General features: G+C 41.1%; 1 protein-coding gene across 4 annotated transcripts in view; it reads right to left on the bottom strand.

The window, feature by feature from the left end:
• Window positions 1-21,161, bottom strand: part of grik5 (glutamate receptor, ionotropic, kainate 5) — a 108,810-nt gene that overhangs the window by 20,462 nt on the left and 67,187 nt on the right. For 3 of the 4 annotated variants that reach the window (XM_078171687.1, XM_078171689.1, XM_078171690.1), the window contains exons 4-12: window positions 20,129-20,226; window positions 19,511-19,676; window positions 13,476-13,654; window positions 12,716-12,769; window positions 11,745-11,903; window positions 11,192-11,344; window positions 8,217-8,321; window positions 3,324-3,431; window positions 24-227 (exon numbers count right to left, since the gene is read on the bottom strand). In XM_078171687.1, coding sequence (XP_078027813.1) covers window positions 24-227; window positions 3,324-3,431; window positions 8,217-8,321; window positions 11,192-11,344; window positions 11,745-11,903; window positions 12,716-12,769; window positions 13,476-13,654; window positions 19,511-19,676; window positions 20,129-20,226 — 1,226 coding nt within the window. Of the gene's footprint in view, window positions 1-23; window positions 228-3,323; window positions 3,432-8,216; window positions 8,322-8,765; window positions 8,882-11,191; window positions 11,345-11,744; window positions 11,904-12,715; window positions 12,770-13,475; window positions 13,655-19,510; window positions 19,677-20,128; window positions 20,227-21,161 lie in introns of those variants that run through there. The other variant, XM_078171691.1, reaches the window with a different exon arrangement.

Below are 21,161 nucleotides of genomic sequence, written 5' to 3'. Positions count from 1 at the left end.
AGGGAGGGGGAGAGTACACTCACTCTGTTGATTAGCTCTCCAACCATGCCGGTCCAAGAGCCGTTGGGCTCTGGAGCCCCATACAGCCCGTCATCCACCAGCTTGATCTTGAAGGAGAATTTCAAGATGTCTGCCAGCTCCTTCAGCATGTCGACACAGAAGCCCTCATACTGGTCGTTGCCCTGGAAATCCTGGTAGTTGTCTCTGCGCATCACATATGGGTTCTCCTGAGCATGGGGAGAAACATGAGGGGGTTCAATCCAAAACTAAGAGGATGGATTACTGACTGAAATGTATTGGGCACATGATTCAAAAACAGGGATTTCTATTGTAAGAAATTAGCTGTTATGCCAATAATAAGTAGTCCAACAATTTGGGAAATTTGCTTTCTGGCAGAGAGTGATGAGAAGATCAATGCCACTTTCATACTAAGTCTGGGAGACAGGGCGAAGCTGCTACCCTGGCTCTATCCGATGTTAACATAATCCACCTACACCACTTCTAAATCTCACTAATCACTAATTAAAGGTTCTGTATGCGACATTCAGAGCATTAATATAGCAACTAACCACTATTTGCCATGTCAAGATATAGTGGAGTAACGGTATCCTGAGGAGAGGATAATGTAACACTACCTCTGTGTGTACTGTAACAAGCTTCTGGCTGGTTTGTTGTGGTCGTGGCCGTACATGCGTGTACGTGAATGTGTGTATCCCACTGGCTGGCTCTTCACTGCTGCTTCACACTGCTCTCATACAGTTAATACTGCTGAAATCGTGTTGCAAAGGTGCTGTTCATGGAGTTAGCACCATTAGCTGCTAGCCACCAGCTGCCAGCTCACCCACCTCAATGTTGAGAACCATGTCCAGACAACTCAAACGCTCTGAACTTCACATAGCACCCCTTTAATTTTCATAGCTTGACTGTTTAATCAGTGCAGTCCAGTCTTTGTGCTAAGCTAAGCTAACTGGTTGTAGCTTCATACTGTACAGACATGAGATTGGTATTGATATTCTCATTTAACTCTTGGCAAGAAAGTGAATGAAAGTTGTTGAAAATGTTGTTGTCACTCACTGCTCTGTCCAGCACTCACTGTATTTTCTCCTGTATCAGTCTGCACTTCGTTTACCTTCCACAAAACAGGGTTGCACACTGACATTCTCAGAATAAATAGAACAGGCTGCAATGAGAGTCTCTCTCCATGGGATATTTAATAATAGCGTGTTTGTGCATTTAGTTCTTTAAAGGCAAGCTCAGGTGTTTAGTGTTGCTGGAGCGCACAGGAATGACGCTCCATGACGCTTTCTTTTCTCCAAGGGAGGATTGGGATACATGCAGTTCACATAATCTAGACAAACTTAATATATATTTTTAAACACTTGAAGATCCACTCATCACTAAAAGTGTCTGTCATTCAAGAAGACAATAAAAACTAAAGTAATGGTCAAAGTGGTCAGGTTAAATTTAAGGTGTGCTGATGAAGTCATGTCGTCAACTCAAACATTGAGTAACATCACAAGTAAACGTTTCACCTTAGAGGTTGCCGGCATTTGGTCCGGTGAGTTATTTTTCTCACACAAACATCCTTTATTTTCATAGTTACAGTTTACTAATATATGTAAAACTCTCCACAGTATGAACAGTGGTTACATGAGCCTCAAAATCAGCCACAACTCAGCCCTGAGCAGAGTGACCGTCCGCTTAACGAACTGCAGTGTTCACAGCTCCACCTTTTAGTGCCAGATCTGTGTGCTAGGTACCCCAACAGAGGGGGGACCAAAAATGGGGACGGTACGGAACGGTTCCATTGGTACCATCCACAACTTTTCACAGTGGGGTTTTTAGTTCTTGTGTGCCTCCAGGAAAAAAGAGCATACGACTGGATGAATAAGACCTGGATTATAGTGCATAAGATCTGTGAGTGTTTGTAATCAGATGTTTTCATATAGGTTTGCTGCTGTTAAATGTGGTCCCCAGTAAATCAATATGTGTGCTGCCTTCCATGGAAGCTCGCTAGACAAACAAAGTTTTCTTCAGGAATTCAAGGTAACACAGCACAAATAACTGATTAACAAATGGTCATTTCATTGGTTAAGTATTCCTTTAAGGTAATTCCAGCAGTTATACACATTGGAAAGTACTACTCAGTTTGCCAGAACAGTTGTGCTGGAAAGCCTGTAAACTGGGTGCACTGAGTTTTAAAGACATGGGACTAAACCAGGCTGGGAGAGTCTAACAAAAAGATTATATACAGCTGCATCATGGGAATAGTGGGATTCAGCATTTTGGAGCTTGAGCAATACTTTGGTCTGAAAGTCAGGATATCTCCCCGGCTTCTGCAGAAACAATTTAGACCATTCTTCTTTTAATCTGTCTCTTGTGAGAAAGAACCATTGTGGAAGTCCAATACTAAGTTGCTGGAGAGCTCTTTTAAAATAAGTAAAATGGCTGCAGATGTTGGAGAGAGAGCCAAGAGGACAGAGGGATGTGACCACAGTCTGGCCATTGAAATAGGTAGAGGCAGACAAAGTTGCCAAGAGAAGACAGGCTGTGTTTTCATTATAAGAACAGAGCCTGTCTTTTTCAGTAAGTGTACTAAATATACTGACCTAAAGGAAAAAATAATTTCATAAAGCTAGCATATATTGCCAGAGATCCCACAGCACATAAACAAGAGTAAAGTTATGTACAGCCTGGGAGAAAACAGCAACATCTCTCGCTGCAAATTATGTATGCTTGCCACAAAGAAACGAGAAAACACTCTCTGTTCTACCATTTCTTTGCTATTTTATGTTTTAAATGATTGTGTTGTTTAAGATTAACTGTTCTTGTGATCATTTATCTTTTCTATGTTGTTTTCTTACCAATGTAACATTAAATAACATGTACTATTACTATTTGACAAATACGTAACATCAGCATTCAGTCATTAAAGCTTATTTGATGTTATATTATAGCACAGTGTGGTGCAGGGGCTTTACTGTATCTGGTGTTTTTACACGTCTACACTGAGGCGAAGATGATGGAGCAGCATCATGTAAGGGATTTATTGATTTTCTGATACAACATTACTCATATGGAAACCAGAAGGAGACAACTTGTAGTGTTCCGACATTATCAGACCAAACCAGGATGTTGGCAGTTTGAATTTAGCAACACATCTCTCTCAGCGCTCTGTCAGTTTCTATGACAGCTAACAGTGACAGCAAAATTAGCAGTAACAGACCACAACACAGCATGAGCTGCAGCACAGCCTGCGCAGCAACACGAAAACAACTCTGACCTCACCAGCGCGGTGGTCCAGAAGGTAACGGCGACCTTACCAGTATGGTGGTGACAATGAGCGTCTTGTTTGCCAGCGTCTCTGAGACATTGATATCCAGACTGGTGGAGTTCATTGCCAAGGTGTTGTTGGAGTACCAGACCCCGATCTAACAGAGGAGAGAAAGCAAGAGAAAATCTATGCAACTGTTCTGTTGCTGTAGGTCACACACCATCTAGAGCAAATAAGTATTTCAGTGAATGTGTTAAGACGATTGGTCCATTGTAAAGAGTACCTTTGCATGTTGTATATTTTATGCTTTGCTTTGGTATCATACCCTTACACACTGTATATGCATGTTGATTTAATTGCCCCCAGTGGAGCCATACACATACCGGCAAATACCATGCATTGTAAAACACAACGAAAAAGCCACTACTGTGTACAGGCAGAGTAATGAGCTGCGACAAGATGGCAAGAAAAACATAAAAGCATTCATAATCAGGAGTTTCATAGCTATGTCTATTTTCATTTACTGACACCTTTCTTAAATTACATAAAAAACAGCACACATATTTCCATTTTATGTAGACAGTAAAGTCACTTAGGTACATAAGTGTGTGATTATGACCTAACCAGCGTGCATGGGTGGAACTGCGGCTCACAGAGGCATTTCTCTGGGAGATATTACTGTACATCTTTCAATAGGTCAGAGGAGAGGTAATGACTCCTCAGACAGAATCACAGTTTTTCTATAACACCCTTTATCCTGCCCTGACATTTAAGAATGGTCTTCTCTACAGTGTAGCTGCTGCTGCGCAGAGAGGTGGGCAGAGTTAAAATGTTAATTATCGCAACCGAACTCTCCCACAGAGTTAAAGTCGGGATGTACGAGTGGTTATCAGGTGGTATTTAGTGTTAGCATGGGAGGCATTTGGCCTTTAGCAGCGCCCAGCAAGACGTATTAAGGGAAGGTGAGGAGAAAGTGTTTTCCTCCAGTCAATGAACCGCAATGTAATTCCCTCAGTCTGGATCTGCAGTGATGTGTGTACTTATGCTTCATTTAATCTCGATTTTGAAATGCAGGTGAAATGCATTTCTGGTTTCTATCTTCCCACACCTTTCCTTTTAATGCTCACTGGAGGAGTCTATTGACAGAATAACGCCACCAAAAAGGGTCCTAAACACCTCGTTGGCTGGGTCTGCCAACGTTTTATTTTGGTTCCCCACACTGTCCAACTACCCTTAACAAATGTGTTGTGGCATGGTACTAGTACATCAAAAAGATGAAATGCCCAGACTGACAGGGGAGGTCTGCTGCGGGAAAATGAATGAAAGTGAATTTATGTGTAGAACAAAAACTGTAAAGTGAGACTATGTGACTTTTCAAAGATGAAATGACAAGATTGCTCTCTCAAATCAAAGGTTGAAGTCTTGAGCAATAAAACGCACACTCGCGTTATTCAATGCACTCTATGGTTTTGCTGCTACAGCCTCAATTGGTCGGATATGACCAGGTGACGTATGTTAGCTCATGGTAGCAAAGTTTACATAGACAGTGATATGAAACTGACATTACTGAGTAAGTCTGCAAAATTTTGCTTTGTTGTTGGTCAATGTTTTAACATTTATGATTACCCTGAGATTGCCACTTATGGCTGCCGTTCAGCAAAGTTACAAATGTTGTGTCTCAAATCCGATACCTGTACTTACACTTGGTATTTAGATCGCGTAAGTGGGTTCAAATTGGGAAGTACAGCCAAATACAGTGAACTACAAGTACCTGGATGGTGCACTTCTAATGGTCAAAAAGTTATGTGTGGAACGTTGGACTCTTCTCACCCTTAGTTACCATGTTGCCTACACAGCGTAAAGGACAGGACCACAGATTTCAAATTTGTGAAATGGCGACCAGAGAGGAGACAAATCACGTTTTAAATGTTTATTTCAACAACAGAACATAGTTAGAGTTCGGCGTCATCACTCCTCCCAGATATGTTTATATGGAGGTGGGGCTGAAGGAGCAAGCAGCAGTACTGATGCAGGGCAGCAGCGGCATTGACAATGCAAAGGGAGAGCTGGGAGGATTTTGCAGCTTAAATAGACCACCAACTCGGGAGGGTGTGTTTTGTAGATGACAGTGATGTAGGACGTGTGTGTATGAATCAGTGCAGCTCGAGTTGACTGCCTGAACTAGTTTGATAAAGCAATTGCAAATGTTAGCTTGCTAACTAGCTAACAGTGGCATATTTTATCTTCAGGCACTGAAGAAACATGTATTGTGGTATAAGCTTTTTAATGTATGGACGTGCATTAGGGGTGGGTGATACCACAAAGATTGTTTTTGATCAGATACCAAGTAAAAAAGGGCCAGAATCACCAATACTGATAGATCACTTTTCATTTTTAAACGTGGCTTGTGAACTTGCATGTAGGGTAGAGCAGCGTGCCGTTATTTCTGAGGTGAATAATCAGTCTGCTAAACAGCTAATGATGACCAATTATAGTTTGACAATGTAACATTAACTAATGTTAAGGGTATGATTTTACTACAATATACCTGGCTATTTCCTATATGAACCTCTCTGTACAGACTGCCAGTGAACTCTGCCTCTGTGTGCTGAAGCATTTCCCTCCTCCTCCTTTTTCTCTTTCATTAGGCCATCACTGCTATTATGTATCAGATTGAACTGTTCAGGGGCACGCTGTGGTGTGCTGTGCATGTCCAACACATGTTTGAGTGCAGACAACAAAAAAGCAGCAGAGAAGCCAACAGCACATTCACTAGATGTGTTCGCGGCAATGGAACGTTGTTTGACAGTTTTACTCTTGAAACACAAACACGTTCGATGTAGAGGAGAGAACTAAACCCTATTTTGCTGTCAATCTTATTGACGCAAGGATTGATCTTCAAAATGAAACTGTGGTATTTATTGTATCGATATTTTGGTATTGATCCGCCCATCTCTGGTGTGTTAAATGGTCATCTTCACTGTGGAAGAGTTTAGTGTTTGCAGCAGCTATCAATATTTGTAGATCAGCTGGTGATGGAGCCAGCCAGTATCAGACACAAACCCCAAGCTGTATGAGCAGTAACGTTATATTTCAACCATTTTTGTTTTTTGGTTGTTTCCATTTCTAATACAATAAATAAATACAGAAGATACAGCAAACATATATTTGGGTGAGTGATCACTGTTTGTCAAATGCTGGCGATAATACTAAGCTGGGTTGCAATTCGTGGAGCAGAAGAAAAAAGCTGGCAAATCTTGCAATCTTCATTTCTGCTAAGTGCACAACTGCCATGTTTGGTTTGACACAACACTATAGGGCTACAACTAACGATTATTTTCACTGTCAACTAATCTGTTGATTATATCTTTGATTAGTCGACTAATCATTTTATCGAAAAATGTGTTAAAATGTTGAAAAATGTCGGTCTGTCTCTCCCAAACCCCAAAATGATGTCATCTAATGTCTTGTTTCGTACTCATCCCAAAGGGTTTTAGTTCACCATCATGGGAGAGTGTGTAATGCTGCCAATATTTGAACGTAAGAAGCTGCAGTAAGAGTATTTTGAGGTACTTTTATTGTACTTTTCTGTGAAAAATGACTGAATTTGATTAGTTGACTACTAAAATAATCACCGATTATTTTAATCATCGATTAGTCATTAATTAGTCAACTAATCGTTGCAGCCCTAGAACACTACCCTGTCAAAATTCCGGCATTACACAAGTAAGTATATAATGTACCACAACATTAAGTATATGATTCAAGAGACAGCATCAGTCTCACTTTAAGCATACCCAAATGGGGTTGGATTCATGCATATAAACAACAGGGTTTTATAAAACAACAACACGATATGATCACATTGTTGCGATGCAGTTCCACTGAAAGGCGGTAGATGATAATATCCATGATGATAAAGCCCTTCTGATATTTTGACTTGTCTGCTCAGATGCCTGATGTAAATATGTACAATAACAATGTGAATAGACTGCAGGGCATTGTCGAAGAGGAGCAGGCGTACTTGGAAAAATCTGTTCACTGTAATAACATTTCATTGTTTTAGAATCATCGTGCCAAAACGCACAAACTAAAGAGGAAACAGCGCTGTTGTCATGACCACATTAGTTTAGTGTATGTCAACTGCAAGACCTGATCAGGTTGAGGTCAAGAGGAAAACAAGACACTGAAACCAATGCAAACTAAGCCTGAGGAAATCAGTTCTATACAAGACCAAAAGAAAAATAAACGCATTAAGCCTCCATGTAAATATTATATACAGCATTATACAGTAGGATGACTGTATATATAATGCTGATGACACTCTGTATATATAATGCTGATGACACTCTGTACTAAGCTTGAGGCCAATTGCACTAATTCCCACCAATTAATGTCATTGTTTGAAGGCATGGGAAGAAAATAAACCATCCATTAATAAAATGCCATTTATGTATGTTTAAAGATCAGAGAACATCTAGTCAACATCCAACAAACAAACAACAACAAACAAAACGCCTGGGACAGAAATGGTCCAAACATCAAAACACATTCATAAGACTACAAAAAATACTTTCCCCAGACTCAATACTAAAGACCTGCTGTAAAATCTTGCAACCGTTTGAAATTCAATTGATGAACAACACAAGCAGCTAATATATTCCTGTAACCTTGAGATAAAATAAATGTTAACACGCATTTGCAGCTGCAACATGACCCACATCTGATGGCAGGTTAAACTCCGGCACCGACAGGTGAAACACATCAAACCAACATCCCAAAGTAAAGATATTTGGCTGCTATCAGGGGAGCCTGCGATGAGGCTGACCTCAGTGTTAAACACCTCCTCGAGCACAGTGAAATCAGATGGGTGACCTGTAACTAACCCAAAGCCTATGGGCAGTGTGACCTGGCTGCTGTGTGATAAAAGGTGACTCCTGACCTCTTTGTGGCCTCCTCGGTGTTTCTCCAGGATCCGCAGGGTGTAGTTGGTCCTCTGACCTTTGCTGTTGAACTCCACACGCCCTGTCAGACCATCGTACTCCACCTGGCAGGCAGATGGAGAGAGTAAGGTGAGAAGGCATGAGAGGGGAAGGAAAACAGAAGAAGGGAAGATAAGAAAATGAGAGGAGCATAGGCAGAGACAGAGAAGAGAAAAGGAGAAAAAGGAGAATGGCAAGCCTCTATATGAAACCAAACATTTTTCTTCTCACTATCCGTCATGATTAGGCAGACAGGTACTATCTACAGTCATTAAGAGGAAGAAGAGGGTGAAAGACAAAAAGGAAGAAAGAGCTAGAGAGACAGAAGAAGTGTCTGAGGATGGACCAGACAGGGGTGATCAGTTTTGGATCAACTAGGAGAAAGTGAGTGGCTGAGCGAGAGGCTCAGATAGAGCAGCGGAGAGAGTCGACAGCTCCCTAATAAGACTCAAAACTGCACCTCACAGCTCAGCTCTGCTTCTCCAAAAACCCAGGTGCTGGCACAGTAAGCGAGACCTATGATGAATGGCACGGTGCTGAAGATGGAGCACACCATGATGTTGACTAACAAAGGCAGATGTCGGGCCGGTGGGAAGGAGGCAATGAGAGATGGGGCTCAGGCTGCCTTGACAACAGTTAGTCGATGAGAGGGAAACACAGACGACCAGACATGGGAGATGACAAAGAGCAACGAGAGAGAGAGAGAGAGAGAGAGAGAGAGAGAGAGAGAGAGAGGTTACATGCAACATGAGATGAGGATGATACAAAATGTACTGTGACCAAAACTCAATTGAGAGAAATGTAATTAACCAAAATTTTGATTAGTGATAATCGTTAATCGGTAATTTTTCCAGCAGAAGTGTCAAAAATGTGTTATTGTACATTCTCAAATAGTTCTATTCTCAAATACTTTTCTCTGATTAATATTGGAGATTTGAAATATTTGGGTTTTGGGCTGTTATTTTGACAATATGGGGCTGCAATAACTGTGTTTACATGTACACTAATATACCATTATTATTCCAAATATGACAATATTCTGAATTTGATACAGGTCATATGAACAACATCCCGAATTAGGCCCAATTCCAAATGAAATAGACATGTGGGATATGCCGGTATTATTTGGATTTTAAGAGCATTTTGGGCATGTATATAGCACATTCAAAGTATGTCACAGTTTGTGACACACAGCCTGTTGTCTGTTTTTGGTTGGCTCTGTATGGATGTGCTGGACAAAGATCAACAGTTTGCAAGGCTGGGGTAGAGATGCATGCTCAAAAGAAAAGCCCACATTTCTGGTTGGAAGAAGAAACACTTCTACTTTTAAACATCATAAAAGACTTGGATATCAACAGGTTTTTAGATATGTGCAAATATCGCAACACTGATCTTTTCAAGAAGGTGGCTGAAGGACTGAAAGTCCGCCACTGGTGGAAAACCTTGAAAAAATCCTATTATGATGCAAAGAAACAAAAGACAGCAGCTCCAGCCGTTCCACTTTCCATATTTTGACGTGATTAACGACACATTAGGGCACGTTAATCGCAGTAAGCATGGCTGCTTGTAAACAGGAGTATACATGGAATATTCATGTTCATCAGTCATGTAAACAGCTTAGTCGGATTATTGTCTTTTCTCCAAATAAGGGCAACAAACTGAATATTTGTGCATGTAAACGTAGTGAATGACTATCTTCATTATCCATTTATAATCCATGCATTGTTTCGTCTAAGAAACGTCGGAAGAACTGTAAAATACTAAAGCAATTTCTTTGAGATCAAGGTTTTCAAAGTGTTTTGTATTATCAGACCAGCCATACAAAACTCAGTTTACAGTCACATACCATAAAGAAAAGCAGTAAAATCAGTATTAGTTTATAGTACAAGTATTAGAGTCTGGAACCTACATGTATTTGGCATTTTTGCTTGAAAAATGACTCATACGACTAATCAGAATCAGAATTTCATGGCCAAGTCTGTACACATACAAGGAATCTGAGTATGTTTTTATGTTGCTCTCAATAGAAATAGGCATACAGTTAAAACAAGGACATGAACATTTGACTACTATAAAAAATTGACTTCTATGTATAGATACAGATATATATAAAAAGTGTCCATATATATATATATATATTATAAAAACAACAACATGATAACATGATGACATTGTAAACAGTAATACAGTAGTGCAATGGTGCAGAATGCAAAGGGTGCTGAAATGTGAAATATATGAAATCAATCTGGGACGATTAAGATAACAGGTTGTTTTACATACATGAGGCAGGTGGATATGACAGAAGATAAAGTATACATAATGTATACAGTAGTGTTGTCTAAAATATTGATTTATCGGTACAATGATTCAGAATATTTTCTCGTTCTCTTATTATGTATGTTTACAACAGTCTTTCTGTATTTATCGTTCAATTAAAATGTTTAATTTTATGCCCTGAATGTCAGTTTTCCCTGTGGAATTGATAATGGTATCAAATATCAATATATTTTAAGGTATTGTATTAAAGTTAGAAATTCCAATATTGTGACAACACTAGTATAGAGCGATGCTTATGTATTGATAGTGATGATATTGAGATGTTAAAGTACACTGAGTAATTAGACTGTGAAATAAATAATTTACAGGTAAAGCAGATGGTTCAATTATCTAATCAACAATCAAAATCCATGCCAATTAATTTTTAGTTGATAATTTCAGCTTAATTTGAAGATGCCCCCTTGTTGTAATAGGTATTTTCACTATTTTCTAACATTTTATGCTAATATCAAGTGTGGACAGCTAAAAAACATTTAAATTCTGTAAAACTGATACCACACTTGAAGCCCATATCTTACCAGCGTCTCTCGTGATGTATTTGTTTCTACATGGTGTATGAGCGTGTATATCTGCAGGTGATTTTTCGATAAGCGTTTACCATGCGCAGGTAGTTCATAAGACTGGTCCCGTGTTGCCAGATCTGAGGTGAGGTGCAGCTGAGTGGCTTCACTCCGATTTCCTGACTGCGGTTCAATTCCCTCACCGCCCCCACCACCACATGCACTGCATCAAACATCAGCGCTGACGAGAGCTGTGGAAGTGGGGAGAGGAGACAAGCAAGAAAAGGAGGGAGAGAAAGGCAAAAGGGGGAGGGATGGAAACACAGCGAGGAGAGACAAAGGAGTCAAGGGAGTAGATGCAATGAGGAAAGATGTGCGAGCACAGATGATTGAACGGTTAACAGGGACGGAGGGAGGGAGGCAGGGAAAATAAGGGAGAGAAGAGATGTGAGGTATGAGTAAACCAGTGGGGAGGAAACACAGATGGATACATCAATACACATTAAATACAAGCAAAAGACTAGCTGAATCTCTTTAACGGCTCCATGAATCAGTGTGAGGAATAAAGTGGCTTAATGTTACGTGGCATACGAACAAAGCTTTGAAAATTACTCCTGCATGTGTGCATGCATGAGTGTGCTGAGGACTGACCGCAGGGCCGGGGTACGTTAGGTCACAACCCTCCCACCAAGAGAGGTTGAGGCTCCTGATGAACTCCAAATAGAAGGGATGGGTGGTGTTAAACATGGAGAACCCCACAATGTTGGACTGCTCATCCACTATGTCATCCAATCTCAGGAGTGGGAAGTCCTGGAAAGGAGGAGGAGAAGGAGCGGGGAGTGTGTTTGCAGAGAGGGAGAGAGAGAAAATTGAGGTGAGTGACAATGTTGACAGTGTATCAAATCTTAGCACAGAAGAAAAATACCGTGCAAAGAAGAGTGAGATAAAGAAAAAGAGAGGCTACGGGGGGGTGACAGCATCTAATCTCTGATGGAGAGAGAAAAAAAGGATATAGACAGCTAGGAAAATGGGGAAACAGTGATACAGGGGGAAAGAGAGGTTGATGGAAATGACTCCAGTAGCTTTTCACAGAGATATACACACAAGACGTGGCATCTAAAGCACAAGAGCACATCATGTAGGGGGAAAAAATAATAAAAAAAATATTCAGGCGCACGGTATAAAGTGACACATTAATTCAAATGGTAGGAGGGGAGGGGAGTGTATCAAAGAGGCAGATGAAAAACACTGGAAGCGTAGAGAAGGTGACGGGTGGCAGAAGAAAAAGGGCGCATCACGTCAGTCATCACCTTCACCTCAGACCCCTTTTTCTTCAGTTTCTTTGCCATCCTCCTCTGCACTTCCACATCTTTGTACAGTGTGTTCACTCCTCTGATCTCTCTCTCTCTTTCCCTGTCCTCATCCTTCACCTCCTTTCTCTCTCTCTCTCTCTCTCTCTCTCTCCATCACCTCTCTCCCCTCCCTTTATCTCATACTCTCTTCGCCTTAGCACCTTGGCTTGCTCATAAAGGGACAGAAGAGGAGAAGCAAGAGAGAGGAACAAGTGAAAACAGAAGAGAAGACAAAAACGAGAGAGAGGTGTGGAGTTGGTGAGGTCTTACCATGGTGGTGAGTATGTACTTGTAAAATGCTGATGTCATCCCCAGCTCTGATGCCTGTAGGACAAAAGAGAGAAAGAGCATAAGGTAGGCAGGTGGCATACAGAGTGTGGAAAGAGAGAATAAAGGAAGATGTGGAAAGATTGATGAAGGGAGAGAGAGGGGGCAAAGAGGGCAGAGTTATTGAGAAGCAGAGAGCAAAGGAGACAGTTGGGGGACAAAGTGGAAGCGAATATGGGGGAGGAGAGGAAGCATACGTTAATCACAGTTTTACATCATCAGGCTAACACTAGGACATTTCGCTGAGGGCGGACAGCCGCTCCAATGTGCCCAGTGAAAACATCCCATACACATTCAAACTGTGACTCACTGCGCTGGCTATCGGCATTACAGGCCGTACTATGAATCAGAACGAGCCTGGGTAACATCTGCACCGCATCCCAGCAAAAGATGTTCTTTTGTCAGATATGTTCTTAAGAGTGCAAGTGATTGTTGCTGGCAGACATGCATATTGTTCCCTATGCAGGCCTGGAGGGCAGAAGGTAAAAATGCATGTTAGTTCTGTTGTGAAACAAACTTGCAGCCTTTGAGAGACTTGTTTTATTATTTTACAGACGGTAAGCTCTGCATGCCCTTCACAACTACAACCTGAATTTCCCAGATGGGTACATTAAAGAGAAAAATCCCTGAGTGTACTGTGTACAATTTCATATCCTGCTCGTACAGGCGGCTCTGAAGAATGTGTTGATGTTCGAGAACTGACCTTCTTCAGGATGAGATAGGAGACAGATGCGTTGGCGTCGATGATGATGGTGGCCACTTTGTCGTCACGGATCTCCTTCAGCAGTGGCGTAGGGTCCAGGTTGTCATCCAGCATCCTGATTGACAGCGTCTCCCGAGAGATGAGAAAGCGGCGGACCAGTTCCTCCAATCTCAGCAGGCCTGAGGCAGAGCCAAAGCACAGACGAGCTGCATATCAATGTCTGTATCAGTAGACACAACTCATATTTTCGAAATGTGAGCTTTACAGGACCTGTGAAAATCTTGATTTATCCATGGGTGGTCATATATTTTTGTCATTTTGCAAAGCGTGATCGATGGTTTGTCTAAGTCCCCAGGAAATGAAACATCATTTAATATGGAGTCTACAGTATGTCTGCATTCACTGTTTCTCTCAGAAGCACTTATTTTCATTTATTATGACCTCTACCAAGGAGGTTTTTTTATTCAGTGCCATATGTTTGTTTGTTTATCTGTTAATTAGCAGTATACCGGTGTCTCAAAATGAACTTGACAGATTTTGTCAGGTGAAGATGACGTGGGCCATGGGCCAGGGAACAACTGATTAGTTTGTGCTGTAGACAGCGCCACCATTTGGCCATTTATAAACCACTTTACATGTTGCTCTTGATACATAAATAGTGCAGCAAAATTTGGCCTTCTCTGACTCTACATGAATCTTCAGACTAAATCCATTTATATCCAGAGATTTTCCACCATCTGGGTTTATTTAATCACTACAGACACACTGAGGAAAGCAAAGATACAGGCACACAATAGTGTGATGGCTATGAGTTAAGACTATGTGTTGCACTTTTTTCACTGTATGCTTGAATGTCTGATGCTTTTTAAATATAACATCATATGTAAGGGTGATGGGCAAAAATGAATGAACAAATCTCTTTGAACGACTCTTTTAAGTGTCTGGTATAAGAGGTCAGCGTGTAGAATGTCTAATACATGTCATAACGTTGTGCAGCAAAGGCACTGCATGAACAAGCCAAGACCGATTAAATCATTCGAGTTGAGACCTCCACCAGAAAAGGCCAGTGGTGTATTCAAGTGCTTCTCAATCGATCGTTCTTCCAACTTCGGTGTGTTCATGAATTAATGAAAAAGAGCAAAGGGAACGAATCAGGTGAGCCATGAAATATGATTGGTAACTTAATTTTCAGATTATTCCACCTCCACATGAATGCAGCACAAGACTGCAGAGGTAAGAAATGTCTGCTTCTTGCAGAAAATGTGAAAATGAATATTTTATCTTTATTGATGCAAACTTATACATGATGAATTTTTGTGGGGCGGGCAGCACCAGCTGTCAAACATGCATATACTACAACATAATATGACGGAGAAACTGACACCATATGTTGCAAGAAAGTATCAAACCTCTAAAGTACATGTATCAATTCAAAAGATCCAATACTTTGAAAAGAATTGGTCTGCCCATCGCTAATACATACACTATGGATCTTAACATATTTTCGTTTATTTGTTTTATGTTTCTAAGTGGTATCATTGTTGGTGCCACTGTCGCAAAGACAACCAGATCGTTTTCCACTTTCCTTTGAGCAAAGCAACCAGGCTCTTTTCTTTATGAGGGTAGAGTGTTCACAGTTACTTTGGTTGTTCCACCATCCCCACTTTCTGCTACTGGGATAGTAACTGCAAAGACCTCACATTGATTGTCTTTGGTAACTCGGGATTGATATCTGGGAAAACAGTGCCTCATCTTCCTGTTTTGGTTGCACAATGGTTGATGCACTTCCTTTGTGCTGTAAATCGAGCCTATATTTTCCCGAGAGATTGTACCCAGTGGCAGGCAGAGCTGCATAGTAAAAGTGAGGCTAATACTGATTCAATGTAAATGCAGATGGTGTCATTTTTCTACAGCCATTACACTGTGCAATCAACATTTACTTTACAATGATAAGTTCAAGAAAAAAAAAAAAAAGTGTCTATTTCTGCTGTAATGTTACTCGTACAGGTTTTGCCGGATCTTAACTACATTCGATGCATAAAATATTTGGATGAACCCAAAAAACATTCCCCCTCTTTTGGACCAGTGTTGAGCACAGCAGATTGCTGTAATGACATTACATTTGTAAGTTAGGCAGTAATGTCACGCTTTACTGTTATAAATTCAGTAATCACATTACAGCTACTGATCAAACTGATCAAAAAATTATGTTGTGACTTGCTTAACATAAGTTCTCCAATTGTCTGTATAATGGTTGGACAGGAAAAAAATCATCAAAGGTGCCCACAACAGTGACGCTGTCCAGAGCACCAGTGGAGAGGCTCCTCAACCTGGGCAGTCTGTGCCGACTCTGAGGAGGAACAAATAGTCTGATAAACAATTTGAGGAGATGTCCTCCTCATGAGATATAACCACTGCTTTAGTGATAAACACGTCAAATAAGCTGGACAAATCTGCTACAAGCCATGTTTTGCCGTTTTAGCCATTTAAATGTGTTTTTTTCTTTTAAGTCTATCATCTAATGGTGTAAAGAATGCAAGTCTCTTTTATTATCTTATTTACATCTATTAATATATTATTTCTAGGCATGTTTGTAGTATGCCGTGTCAGGAAGGCCAATGTCTATAATATTAAAGTTTTATTTTGAGTGCTGTCTTGATTTCCAGTTGCTTGTTTTCTGCTGATATGTGGGCATATGTAAGGTTTAATGTTATAATACCAATTTACGTGACAATGTATCTCAGGCAATGTCGCGGAGTAACACAAAGGTAATGTAATTAGTGAAACAAACTTCTTTCTACAGGGAGTTATTAAGTTAAGTAATGCAACACTCCTTTCTAATGTAATGAGTAATGTGTAATACATTACCTTTTTTGAGTAACAACCCCATCACTGCTTAGGACATATATAAATACTTTGGTTGGAGTAAAAATAAAAAAGGTCAATTAGTTGTAGTTAATTTTTTTGTTGCAGAAGTTTAATTACTCAACACAAGATGTCTCTCGCTTTACTGCACATTCAGTGCCGAAGGTTTCAAGTTTTCACATCACATTTGTGTAATTTCCATACTGGAGTGCTTATCAGTGCAGACTGAGTGCAGACTCTGTGCTTATGAGTCTGTCACAATTGAAATTAATCTTTGTACAATGCCCTAATATTCCCAGTGAGGTTTTAGGTATCCTAAAAACTCGAGGCTGCCATCAGCCAATCAGTATGACAAATTTCTAAACATTTTCTATTAACAGAATAATAAATCTAAAGAGTTGTGCAGCCTTGGCAGACGTATGCGCTCTTTGAGTGCTTTGTAATTTACTTTGTGTCTGTTGGACCATCCATCAGTGATAGCTTTTCAATTTTTTGAGTGATGTATATACTGTGAGCAGAATAGTAGTAAACCCACGTGTTCAGAGAACAGCACAAGAAAATAACAAAAACTGGAAATATCTGTCTGCAACCCTCTGCTGAGATAATGGAAAGAAAAAGGGACAGAACCGCAGGAGCAGAAAGACTGAAATACAGTACTTGAGACAATTCACCCACTTCAAGCGAATTCCTCTTGAAAATGAGTATAACCAATGGCAGTCAAGACTCACTTGACATTGTGCATGGAGTGAGCCTTTACTAGAAAGTCTACCCTGATGCTTCCTAATTGTAATTCCATAGTAAAGCACCCCTAGCTATGTAAATAAGTGGTGGGGCAGGCATCTGGGGGATGAAGGGAAGGGGAGAGGGAGGAGTAGAGGAGGGAAGAGGTAGCGCACAGAGCCCTTCAGCAGGAGAAAGCCTCTGTAAGCAGTGGGGTAATCACTGAACCAGGCCAAAACTTTAATTAGTTTGAGGAAGGAGGGGAAAAAATCAATGCACTTTACAGCTTCCTCTCCTCCCCTCTCCCGCTCTCCTTCTTTCATATATTCTCTCTCTCACACATAAGCTCTAACCTCTCTATCTCTCTCGTCTTAGCCCTGTGCTCCAGTTACCTCTCCCTGTCTTTATCCATCTCGCTCTTACACTGCCACCATCTCCTCCTCCTTGTGCTCAGTCTCTCCCTCTCGCTGTCCTTAACCTCATCCATCTCATGAAAACTGCATAATGGAATTAGGCTCAAACAGTGCGTTATGACCCAGGCATAGCGAGACAGGGATACGTCAGAAATGTCCCAAAATCTCTGACTCGCTCTCATCTAAGTGAATATCTGCGCTATTTTCACGGGCTAAAGAGGGAAAAATGTGATTAATGTAATTAACATGCGGCTGCAAAAATTACCAGTTTCTAAATATGTTACTTAATTAGGATGCGCGCATGGTGGGTGTCAATGAAATGTGTGACTTCACACATTCCTCGCCTCACTGACAAAAAAGGGAGAATGCCTACTTCACATGAACACACCACTCTACACTGGGCTAAACAAGATGAATAAAACAAGTGGGCTGGTGGTAAACATTGTCTGATGTTGAACCTCTGCAGCGCCACAGCAGAGCCGCACACACAATCCTACAAATACCCCAAAACCCACTCAGACATACAGTACACTCAGGGGCAACAATACACACACACAAACATTCATAAACCAGCACTCAAACACACACAAATGTATGGACAAAGTGAACCCAGCACACAGGAAAGAAAAAAAAATCAAACACACACATACCGTGCCACACACACCCACACAGTCGTTCAGAGTGTGGAACAAGCCTGTTGAGTGGCAGTTAGCACCTATTCTGCAGCCATGGCAACCAGCTCCATGGCGATAGATAGCGCAGCCAAGTGGGTCAGAGTCTGTGAGTGTGATAACCTTGTAAAGATCACCTTCAAGCCAAATATATTACACACATACACACACACACACCTCCCTTAGTCTCTCCATCGGTAAAAGCAGCATCTTTTGGCCCGGACGGTAACTATGATGCTATCTGTTGTCTCTAATTCTTCCGACAGAAAAAGCCTGGTGAAAGACAAGGCTCTTATCTACACATCCTACTGATGATCAAAACTGGAAAAAGATGTCTGATGCCATTTCAAAGCTCTTTTACTTCAATGAAATGACAAGTCCCCAAGGAATGCAGCTTACTTTCAGGAAACCATGGGACGGCTGGCTAACCGCTGGGCAGATAATGAAAGCATCTCAATGATTGAATCAATTTTTCATAATGTCACAGTTTTTTGTTTGTCAAAATCTACCCTTTTCACACTGCCACGAGAAATGTTCACAGACTTCAATGGTGCCACTTATTCTTTATGTAATTGCCCTTCAGTTCTTGTCTGGTCCTATTTGGCTGGTTTGAGCGGTCAACAGCTGCACAACAACTCATCCCAGCTCACTCAGGACTGAACAAAAAGTCAGATGATTATTCAGTGGCAAAATTAGGATTTTGCCACCTCCTACAGCACATAGTGTATTATTTCATGTATTCATAAGGCTTTGTTTGAACGCTTCAGCCACCATCCGACCAAGCCTTTTAATTCCTGCGACTCTCGATGGGGCAGTGCATAATAAATCAATAAAACACTCTTTCAAAATGAAAATAAAGAGGGCTAGTGACTAAGCCTCGAATCCCCTGTGATGTTAAAGCTCTCTGAGTGCCTGGCAAGTTAAATCAAATGTCCCCTAAGTTCCTCCAATACTGGAAAGCATTTCAAACACGAATATTTATTAAATTGGTTTGGCCTAAAAACCCTCTGAGGTGGATAAGAGACAGTGTGCGAGAGCGTGAGTGAAAAAAAAAAAATACAAGGAAAAAATAGGGAGGCTGCAGGAGGAGCCATGTTGTGAACTCTGACAACAGACAGAACTTTATGACCAGACTGTCAAAGTCGGTGTCCAAAGGTGCAAAACAGTCATATCCGCCCAATCATTGTGAATGTGCCAACCCTCCCACAGAAGCATTCACACACACACAAACACAAACACACATCCTAGGTGAATAAGCTCGCAAGAACACAACCGATGCACTTACACCCACCTCAACAACAAACACAGCCATGCAGTTGCACATAATGTACTGTGTAAGAATAAAGCAGGCTGGGTGTGTACTCACACTCAGCCTTGGCGCAGACCAGGCTGGCTGAGGGGTAACTGAACGAGCGCAAGATGGCTCCTATGGCCAGGCTCAGGTCCTCGTTGCTAGGGTACAGAGTGACAGAGGCAAAGCGCAGGTATGGCAAGCGGGGCGTTTCCTCTGGACCAATCTTTACGTGAGGGATCTGACAGTAAAAGGAGAGGAGAGGAGAGGAGAGAGAGAGAGAGAGAGAGAGAGAGAGAGAGAGAGAGAGAGAGAGAGAGAGAGAGAAACATTAAGGACAGCAAATGTGTCGTGATTAACTCCCCTCCAAACACACGCAGCAGGAAAAAACTGTGAATAAGGAGGCTACAGGGTGAAAAAAAAAGATAAGAAGATAGCAGAGGCAGAGAACAGAGAGACCTTAAGGATAAAAGGCTACGGGAAGAATGGAGAAACAGTTGGAGGAAGTGGATGATGGTTAATTATGTGAGAAGAAGTTCAATAGGCAAGGAAAAACAGAATCTTTAGATACATTCATCATGACGCCTCTGTGGGGAGGACGGGCAGAGAGGGAGAGGTACTAGATGTCTGCACGCACACATGAGACACACAGATTTGTACATATTTGTGTGTGTGTTTATCTCCCGCACTCACCTCCTTTTCTCCACATATATGACTGACAGTAGAGCCAGAGGCGGGGCTGGAGGCGGGACCTATCACAGAGACGACGCCTTTGGGTAGAATCTGACACACTGAAAGGGAAAAGGGGGAAAATAAACATTGGATATGCAGACACATACCTTTCCTTCTGCTTTATTTTGATGGCAGCACAGAGTTGGCATGAAGTAGGGGCTGCAGTCAGGGGGAAGTGTGGAGATTAAAAATGCAGCAAAAACTGAGAGGATGCATTGGGGATTTTCACTTAAACCACGATTCCATTGTAGCAGCACAATCTGTCTCATTATAATCAGATTTATTTTGAGATAAATACTCGGAGAACTACAGCAGGGCAGGCCAGGGGTTGCCTTCTGCTATTACTCACTTGTTTAGACAGTCGTTTTTTTTAATGATTTTTTAAATTATTTTTAAGATATTTTGCTGTAATTATATCTCTGGCTTCAGAACAATGGCAACAGATTGGTGGTCGCCTTCAATTAACAAATGCCAGTTTGCATGATCATCCTCTCTCTAGGAAGACATTAATGTGGGAGAAACTGTTTGTCTATTACAATAAGTACTTCGCTTAGGAATAGCTCAAGTAAACACTATCTCTATGATTCAGTCTGTTCAAACATAGATTTCACTGTTCAAAACTCCCACATGCCAACAAATGTCTCCACTGTATCCATATATCCAGGCTTATGTGATGAAAGTGATTTCAGCACTGGGTTGCACGAGAAATTCAAACATAGCCTTAATTGGCTGTAACTTCTAACTTAGGCTGAAGTTTATGAGCTACGAACACTTTAAGGATCACACCAGCTGATATAGTTACAACATAAGCATGAGCTACAACTTAAGTCTTACACTTAGCTCTTAGTGTGTGTAAAGTCCTCCCTAAAATAGTGGTTGTCATGGCACATCATTTTGAAAGGTGGGAGGATGAGGCAAATTATACCAGCCATTTCACATTGGTTACGCATTCTCCATGATAGATTATACCCACAAGTGATCTTGTGCCTTTTAT

The sequence above is a fragment of the Epinephelus lanceolatus genome, chromosome 10, assembly GCF_041903045.1.
Source record: "Epinephelus lanceolatus isolate andai-2023 chromosome 10, ASM4190304v1, whole genome shotgun sequence".
NCBI classification, from domain to species: domain Eukaryota; kingdom Metazoa; phylum Chordata; class Actinopteri; order Perciformes; family Serranidae; genus Epinephelus; species Epinephelus lanceolatus.
This window is presented reverse-complemented; position numbering and strand designations above follow the sequence as displayed.